The 9,783-nt window shown below is 36.1% G+C and overlaps 1 protein-coding gene across 1 annotated transcript in view; it reads left to right on the top strand.

Moving 5' to 3' along the window:
* The first annotated feature begins 472 nt into the window (after positions 1 to 472).
* LOC131063382 (uncharacterized) overlaps positions 473 to 9,783 on the top strand; it is a 52,843-nt gene continuing 43,532 nt past the window's right edge. Inside the window, exons 1-8 of the mRNA XM_057997184.2 lie at positions 473 to 981; positions 1,049 to 1,146; positions 1,240 to 1,340; positions 1,666 to 1,744; positions 1,908 to 1,968; positions 2,219 to 2,265; positions 3,050 to 3,142; positions 3,355 to 3,445. Of these exons, the coding sequence (XP_057853167.1) occupies positions 927 to 981; positions 1,049 to 1,146; positions 1,240 to 1,340; positions 1,666 to 1,744; positions 1,908 to 1,968; positions 2,219 to 2,265; positions 3,050 to 3,142; positions 3,355 to 3,445 (625 nt within the window). The 5' untranslated portion in view covers positions 473 to 926. The remainder of the gene's footprint in view (positions 982 to 1,048; positions 1,147 to 1,239; positions 1,341 to 1,665; positions 1,745 to 1,907; positions 1,969 to 2,218; positions 2,266 to 3,049; positions 3,143 to 3,354; positions 3,446 to 9,783) is intronic.

The following is a 9,783-nucleotide window of genomic DNA, read 5'->3' as shown; positions in this document are numbered from 1 at the left end:
ACGACATCCCAACAAGGGCATGAAGCCCGCGAGTTGCCAGCTCGGGGGCACGATCTCGATCTCATCCCTTATGATGTCGGAGCTTTGCACTCAACAAGACTTGATCCCTAGTGGACTCATTTGGAGCCATTCAACTTCACCAGTAGACCAAGGGCCCATTGACGAATTCAACACATTATTAATATCACTTCTTTATTATTATTATTATTCCCAAATCTGATTACACCAATCCTTTTATTTAATTTCAAAATGTTTAACATAATTTATCAAAATTTAACTCCAAAATTAAATTTAAATTAAATATTAACATTTATTTAATAATTAGATTAGATTTATTGATTTATCCGGAGTCATTAATGTTAGCATTTATTATTTTTTAAGTGTAAAACCTTTTAATTCATAAGAGATTTTTGAACACATGGTTTTTTAAGTTCTGTTACAACCATATAAAGAGCAGCATCTGGATGGGAGTATAATTCCCACGTCAACTTTCAGATGCTATTCCACGGAAAGTCTGCGGCCCATCTCATTCAAAATCCAATGCACAGGCCTTCTGAAACAATGCTAAGATTGTCTGGTTGTTAAAAAATATACGAGAACAAAATAAAACAGAAGCTCAATGGCAAATCCCTGCAACTTAATCCCTTCCTTTTTTCTTGCCATTGAAGCTGCCTGCATATATATATAAATTCACACTAACAGTTCACATGTGAATACTTTCCTCGAGGTTTAAAAAAATTATATTTGATATTCCAATCGCCTGATCGGCCAATGATACCCTTCGATCTCACTTTATGCCTGTTTAATGCTGCGTACATTTTGACTCCCACGTAGGACGGTTTGTGGACCGCATACTAATTATATTAAAAAGGAGCCGCAAAGGCACTAAATCCACGCCATCTTTCATCTACTACAGAGCAAGAGCAATGGAGAGCGAGCAGACGTCTGTTGCGGTCATCATGGTGGGAGGCCCAACTAAAGGTAAGTGAAGAAGCAAGGTTTGCTTATCTCTGTAATTGAATGGTGAATGATTGAGAATGGCATGCAGGGACTCGGTTTCGGCCGCTGTCGCTGAATGTGGCCAAACCTCTGTTTCCTTTAGCCGGGCAGGCAATGGTTCAGCATCCCATTCTCGCCTGCAAGAAGGTTGGCGCTTATCTCTCCCTCTCTCTTTGTCCTGGAATGTGTAATTCAATGTGATGTTGCAGATCTGAAGCTAAATGACCTCCTTTTTCGCAGATACCAAATTTGGTTCACATTTACCTTATAGGGTTTTACGAGGAGCGCGAATTTGCGCTTTACGTTTCCTCAATATCAAATGAGCTCAAGATTCCTGTAAGGTAATATTCATTTCGTCAACTCTGTTCATCATATCAAAAAGGCTAAATAACGTGAAAACTGGGTAGTAAGTTAAGTGGATTGGTTGTGGGGGAATTTTTATGGTTAAGCGCACTTGAACCAGAGTAGTGCTGGAATGGAACTATGCTTTATCAGTATGTGCATCACTAAATAAATTAAGTGCTAAGTAGACGATTTATGGTTATCAGAAATGAATTGTGAACCACTAATCATGAAATAATAGTTGATGGAAATTGACTCACAAATTATGCAGAATCGTATGATTGGATGAGTAAATAGAAAGTGAATGCGTTTTTGCATTTGCAGGTATCTGAGAGAGGACAAACCACATGGCTCAGCGGGTGGACTTTACCACTTTAGAGAGTTGATAATGGAGGATGATCCGGTAGGTATCCTATTAATAACCCATATCACAAAAATACTCGTTTTCCTTGCCTAACATCGACTCCAATATGATATCTCTCCTGCATATCGAAATATTTTACTTTGTCTAGTTTGTTTTACCTCTCTATAACTATTTAATTGGGGGGAATATTTGTTTTCTGCAGACAAATATATTTGTGCTCAACTGTGATGTATGCTGCAGTTTTCCTCTTGCAGATATGCTCGGTATGCTTTGTTAACTTGACGTCTGTTTGTGGCAATACAGCATATAGCTTCTACATTTTCCTTTATGTTTTCCTATTGGTTATTTTATGGTTAATTTCAATGAGTAGTTTGCCTAATCTGATTCATGACCTGCATTCCTAGATTAGCCCCTTTTATATAATAGTTTCTCTCCACAAGAATAGAAATTTAAGATTCAAAATGTATTATTCGACTGATTTATTGTTTTTTTCTCCATTTGGCATTGTGGCAGAGGCCCATAATAAGTACGGTGGAATGGGTACAATCTTAGTGATTAAGGTAAGTTATTATGGGGTTGACAGAAGCAATAAATTCATTTCAGGCTAATAAAAAATAAAAAATCATTAGCACTTGAGCTTTTGAACTGCATATTCTTTCTTATAGTTCTTTCTTCTAGATGTCTATAAAATTAATTTATCCCGACTACAAACCTATATTTGTCACACCTGTATGCCATTTTATGTTGTTTTTTCCAACGCTAATCCTTTGTCTGTACGACTATTTAGTTACTAAGCATAATCTTCATATTCTGTTCTGTTTTAGATCCTTGCCATCTTGTTATACCCCAAAACTGTTTGTTGTTTTATTTTAGATCCTTTCCTTCTCACTATACCAAAAATCTGTTTTTGGGACCTCTCTTAAGTTTTGTTCCTTTCTTCAACCAATTTTTCAACAGCTATCATTAATCACAGTGTGCTCTAGCCTTTGAAATTTAGCGTTTGGTTGGTCATGGTTAATCTCCTAGTATTATATACAAGCTAACTGTTTGATCCCACAGTGGCTTAGAGTGCCTAGTGTCAGATGCTAGTCGTGAGCTGGCAAGTCATAACTCTATCATGCTCCATAACGTCTGCCTTGTTATACTCAATAGCTTCACGATAATTTGAACTTTAGCCTCAATTACTCTGGGGTCGCTGTGTGTTTTATAGTTACTTTTTACTGTCTAGGCTGGCTAATGTTGTATACTTATTATTTGGAGGCTTGGAGTATACAACAACTATAAACTATAAATAGTCTGTATCAGCACTATTATCTCAATTGTTGATCAGTACATGCTCCACAGGTTTCTGCAGAATCGGCCAACCAATTTGGTGAATTGGTTGCAGATTCTGTCACCAAGGAACTATTACACTATGCAGAAAAGCCGGAGACTTTTGTAAGTCTACAAAACCTTACCCCACACAGTATGGTATATAGTGGTATATATTTAATCTCAATTGCATGTTGATGTTTTAGTCCTTAGGGATTTGTTTAACGGGTTTTATACAGTTAAAATGCCTTTTCTGAACAAATTTATCATTAAGCATTTCACATATTCTAATTACAAAGATAACTATCAGAATCATCCTTTTCTTTACAATTCTGCAGGTAAGTGACCGAATAAACTGTGGTGTCTATATTTTCACCCCCGACATCTTTTTAGCTATACAAGATGTTTCAACCCAGCGCAAGGACAGAGGTTGGTAATCAATACAAACTTATTTGAACATTTGCCACCAATCTGTAGGCTAACAGGAATAGGAATCATTACATGTTTCAAAAGGTGAAGTTGTTTTGGATGAAGGATTAGTGAGCGGCATTTGCCTGCTTGTGTTTACAAGACATATCTCCATGCAGTCTTTTTTTTTGATTGAGACCCCAACAAGATTTTGGATGATACCTTGTTATGGGAAACAAGGATCTCACTAGTCTGAGGAACTCAGCCTAGCATGATAGATCTTATTGAATTCTTATAAGCAAGCAAATATTGACAAGTATATTATGGTCTTTAATACATTTGATAGTGGAACTTCTGTATGCAATATAAATTTTGACCAAAACTTGAAAATATCATGATATAATTGAATTGTTTTGAGCTTTGACTGAACCATGGTAAAAAGATTTTTTTGCATCTGTTACTATTAGATTGTATGGTTGGACCATAAATTATGGTAAAATGTCTAAATTCTGAAGGGCAAGATCCTGGCGTACTGTGTTTAACACTTGATGATTTAAGCTCCTTGTCAGTCGACAGATCTATTATGTTCAATCTTTCTAGGACAGCTATGGTAGCATCTTCTTTGTTCTATTTATTGTTCTACATTTCAATGCCTGAGATGAATCCAGTGTGGGCGTTCTCCTATTGGGAGATTCTGCCTTTTGAATCTTTGATCATGTCTTTTTCCTTTTTGCTTCAAACAAGTTACCTGTTTGTGGGAGTACTTTTCTTTCATATAAATGGATCCTATACTTAGTATTCAACAATATATCCCTTTGAATATTGCTAGCTCTCTGTTTAATTGGGTCCTAGTCATCTATATTTGGAAAGGCTATGTGCTTAGCTCTCTTTTGCATACATCTTGATATTGGTAATCTTAATCCTTGAAAATGGGTTGATGTTTGTAATAAGAACAGAATAGCTTCCCAAAGCAAAACTGTGTAAGGCAAGACTCCTAAATGATATTCTTGCATGCAGATTGTTAATTTTCTAACATTCCATTTGATTTTTTCAATAAAATTTTAATGCTTTAGTTGTTCAACTTTTTTGGGATTCTCATCCCTCATGACATCTTTCATTACTTGATAGAGGATCTATAGACTTTCTCTAGTATTGGTCAATGTTTTTAATGTTTTAATAATTTCATACAGTTGTAATGCATAACTTGTTTTCTCAATATTATAGTGAGGTTTCATGTCTAAGATACTTTGTTTGTTTGTATTGGCTCGTTCCTTTGTCGCGACGCTTGGATTTCTTATTTTCTTCCAGTTTGATGCCTTTTGAGATTGGAATTACATGCTTTTTGGTCTTAGGTAGTCCTGAGTCTGCGTCAACACAAGTCTTATCTTTGACCATAAGGCTTGCATTACACATTCAGTACTTCTTGTGTAGGAAATAGAATTGATAGACAACTCTATCCAGAGGAAAAGGCATCCTGATGAAGCTTCTTCGTGAAGGACAAAAGAAAAGGGATATCAATATTTATTGTCTTCTGGATTTGGTTTGTTGTTGTTGGTCTTGTTAATTTCTTCTTTTCGGTCCTTCCTGTCTATGTTAGTTCCTATGGTATATCCTCCTATTGTCTGGGTTCCTTTGGATTGGGAAAAACTTGTCGCATGATCGCATTGTTGGCTTCAATTTCATAGTCTACTTTACCATTTCTCATCATCAGCAGTGCAGCTTGAATAATTCGGCACTTGATGTTTTAGATGGTTGCTTCTTTACTTAGTTTGGGTTGACACTTTCACACAAAAGCTTTAGAACAAAAACGTCTGCTGCATAAAATAAGTTTTGGTATGTCATGCTCTCTTAAAATCTTCCGTACACCAGATTGTCCTTGCCCTTTGTTCCATATTGCTTCCTTCCATTCAAACATTGGCTGAGTGGCCCTAAAATCTCCTCTATAAAGGAGGCCATGGCCCCCTTTTAGAATCCTCCTCCTTTGAGCTCAAGCCAAAATTTCAAAATAGCTGTCTCTGATGATCCATACCAATTACATTGACAAATAAGAACTGCATCAGTTTTTGCACTATCATGCTGTAATAGGCTGCCCTATTAGTTAACAATTTCTTTCCAAACTCACTTGAGGAATTTGGTCAAACAGTTGGCATGCATTCACCTTATGGTCTGATTTTTTCCTTTCTTGGAGTATGACTGTGGTTTAGTTGTTTCCTGGTGTGTTTTGGGTATCATAACAACTTGCAAGCATTCATTCCCTCCATTGCATATATATATATTTAATCAACAACAAGTTCTTCAAATTTGTTTTATTCAAGGCAACATGGTCTATTAATGTGCTTACTAAAATCTTTAGTAATTACAGTCCAAACATGAGTTCATCTCAGTTTTTTAACCACATGGTTTCATCAATGTTCTATTAAAAACCCAAACTCAAAGACAATTTGGAAACTGGAATTTCGTTGTTTTTTCCAGCTGCAAGATGGTTCTTCACTGTGGATAATGGTCATGAACCTCCTACATATTTTACGTCCCAGCCACAATGATGGTTAGTGCTATACCCCTGCTAGACGTCTCCTTCCCTCAGTCTCAAGCAGCACTCCAAACCCACCTCCCTGCAACTTCACCGAAAACGCCTAAGGGTATCCGTGGCTTATGACTGACTGTTCGTCCCAGTCACTGTGTGCTGCAGCAACGTTGGAAACCCTTGTGCATTCTTCCAGATGGGCCGTGACAATGCTGACTGGTGCTAGCATTAGCTCCCTGCTAAGTTCGAACAGCCTGCAGCATGATCTTCCGTGCTGGGTACTATTAGTCGCAAGTCTGAATAACCTGTGTTCTCTTCAGCTGGGTGAAAATATTAGTGATTGTTATAATACTGCCCTTCCATTAATTTCAAAATATCTTCTTATCAGTCAGTGAACCCCTGTGATTGTTAAAATAATATTAATATCTTCTATAATGGTCATCTTCTATTTTTAGTGGTCATCTTCTCTCTTTAGTTGTCGACTCATTTAGCTTTTTAGTTAATTAGCTTTTAAGCTTAATTTGGTTTTCACGCTTAATTTAGCTCTCATGCTTAATTTAGCGTTTAGCTCTTTAATCTTTTACTTCAAGGTTATGTTCTAATTATAGAACATTGTCTTGTAACCTCTATATATACGTGTGTATATCGTTCAATGTAATCATCCGATTATTGAATCATTCATTCAATTTATTTTTCATGGTATCAAAGCGGGTCGATGGGATTCTTTAAAGTTTGGCGAATTTTTTAATAAAAATTCATGGCCTTCTTTCTGGAATATTTTCCAGATTTTTTTTAATTGTTTTTTAATAAAAAAAACGATTTTGCTTTTTTGAAGGCTTTTTGAGGGTTTTTGGTTTGTGGGCAAATTTCTATGTGCTGGGCAACAGTTCATGTTTTTTTTAGGGTTTTGGAGATTTTCGGGCCTGCAACATGGAGTTTTTTTTTTTGCAGATTGAAATTTTTTTTAGGGTTTCTGCAATTTTCGACTAGGGTTTTGACCCTTCGGTTCAAGTCGAAATATTATTTTGCTTGCAAATTCTTGGTGGGTTTTTCGAGACCTCAACTGGGTTGTCGTTAGATTTTTCTGGGTGCATCGTTTTCCATGCCTCGATTTTTGAGCCATCAGATCTGCATTTTGATTTCAGATTCTTGGTGGGTTTTTCGAGATATTTTCTGGGTTGGTCTCAGATTTTTCTGGGTGCCTCATTTTTTGTGCCTCAAATTTTGTGCTAGCGAATTTGCCTTGGAATTTAAAAACAGTTAGCGATTTCTGCTAATTCTGTGGACGTCGGGAATTTTGTTGTCTTTTGGGCACCATTTATATTGTTTTAAGTTTGTAAAAATTTTTACTTTTTGGGTTTCTTCCAAACCTCGAAATTCGTGCCAGAATTCTCCTCCGGTGTTTTAGATTTTTTCAGCAGCTGCTTCTATTCTATTTAAAAAAAAATCAAATCAGATTCTTCTGTCTCATGCTTTCATTAGGTTGACCTCGTTCAACCTCCATTTTCGTGATGACATCTTTGACCAACATCATGTTGGAACACAGTCAAAAGTTCAATAGTTGCCACAACACCTGGAAACAGTGCATGTTCATGATATCTGACTATCGTTACCTTTATCAGATTGATTTAGGCCAGACCTCGTCTTACCTGTCCCATGGTTTTCACGATTTTTTCCTGAAAAATTGTCTGTCGGTTTTTTGATTTTTTCCACAAAAATCATGGGAGGGTTTTCACAATTTTTTCCTCAAAAATTGTTTGCAGGGTTTATAATTTTCCCTTAAAATTATCTCATCTGTAATCCGCATAAGATTTTAGTTATCTGGGTTTTACGATGATTTGTAACCTCAGATTTCTTGGTTTTTCGATTTTCTCCTCAAAATCGTAAATTCTCTTTTCGAGGGTTCCTATTTCAAGGTTTAAAATTTTTTCCTTAAAAATTATTATCTGTCATCCGCAAAGTTTGCGTGGGATTTCTAGGTTTTAACGATTTTTTCTTAAAAAAATGTTTGCTGGTTTTTACGATTTTTTTCTCAAAAATCATCTGTAATACGCGAAGTTCGCGTGGGATTTGTGATTTCGGAAGTTCTCTGGTTTTGATTGATTTTTCTCCTAAAAAATCGAGCTTTGCTGCAGTCAATTTGGGTCGCACCTGCCAGGGCGAACATCTGCAACCGTGGTATCTTGCAGTCAGTTTTGGAGTTGGTACTCTTTTGCAAAAGGGTTTGCTGATTTTTTCCTCAAAATCATTGTTCAGGCTTCAGTAATTTGTGTGTGCCAGATCTCTAATTCGCGTGTGAAGGCTACATTCGCTTGGATGGCTTTTGGTACTCTTGGTCATTTACATTCTGTAGATCCTGGGAGGGTCTCCGTAGCAGCAGAGTGTTCTTTGCATGTGTGATGATAACACCTGCAGTGTTTTCTGTAGGGTATTGAGTACGATGACCATTAGGGAGGGTGTTAAAATAATATTAATATCTTCTACAATGGTCATCTTCTATTTTTAGTTGTCGACTCATTTAGCTTTTTAGTTAATTAGCTTTTAAGCTTTATTTAACATTTAGCTTTTTCTTTTTAGTTAATTAGCTTTTAAGTTTAATTTGGCTTTCACGCTTAATTTAGCTTTATTTAGCATTTAGCTTTTTCTTTTTAGTTAATTAGCTTTTAAGTTTAATTTGGCTTTCACGCTTAATTTAGCTTTATTTAGCATTTAGCTTTTTCTTTTTAGTTAATTAGCTTTTAAGCTTTATTTGGCTTTCACGCTTAATTTAGCTTTCACGCTTAATTTAGCATTTAGCTCTTTAATCTTTTACTTCAACGTTATGTTCTAATTATAGAACATCGTCTTGTAACCTCTATATATACATGTGTATATCGTTCAATGTAATAATCCGATTATTGAATCATTCATTCAATTTATTTTTCAGTGATTTCCCTTGGCTGAGCTTCAATCCAGTGTAGAATAAATACTAAGCCATGACAATCAATCTCTGCAATTTTGTTTGAAGATTTCCTAGGCCTGATTTTCACAGGTGTAGGAAATGTTACCCATGAGGGATTTCGTCTTCAAGAGCCAAAAGATTTCCAGAACTACTTTCAGAATGACAATTCTCGAGCCATAATTTCCAAGATGCCATTAATGCTTTTCAAACTCTCTTTTATAACTTCTTTTGGGCACGTTTCCCAATTCATGACAAATGTGGGATTAAAGTATGTTATAATAAAATAACATTAACTCCTTATGTCTCCCATTTAAAGGGGACTTTTAATATTTTCCCTTTAAACATTAGTCTCAACTTTTAATAATCACTTAAGTTAAATATTTAAATTTAACTTTAGTAACTTTTAACTTAATTGCCCAATTAAATAATGGCTCTTTAATTTACAAACCTAATGACAAATATTGATCACCATAAATACTGGCATTATAAAATGCATCAAATATTTCTGGCCACTGAGCCACAACTAACTTACTATAAATAATAAGTATCTGGAAACCCTACCAAAACACCTTCGATTGGCCTGAAACTGAAACCGCATAGGCCAAATCCTTCACTGATCCGTGTAAAGTCCTGGTTAGCCCTCGAGACCAAGGCAAAATGGGCTAACAACACATCGTTTGATGTTAGGCTAAAATGGGGACATTATAGTCCGCCCCCTTTGAAATTGCTTGTCCTCAAGCAATCTCATTGTAACCCCACGGTTATTGGCTCGAATCGTGCTAAAACTCAATATAATCCTGGGGTCCCAAGTTATTCCAATAGATATGTAACACCCACTACTTTGAGCTCTGTCCCGTTGATCACCTGTACCAATGACGTTTTGCGAACCTCCAC

Source organism: Cryptomeria japonica, chromosome 10 (assembly GCF_030272615.1).
Source record: "Cryptomeria japonica chromosome 10, Sugi_1.0, whole genome shotgun sequence".
Classification (NCBI taxonomy): Eukaryota; Viridiplantae; Streptophyta; class Pinopsida; order Cupressales; family Cupressaceae; genus Cryptomeria; species Cryptomeria japonica.
Note: the sequence above shows the minus strand (reverse complement) of the source record. Positions and strands in the feature narration are given on the sequence as shown.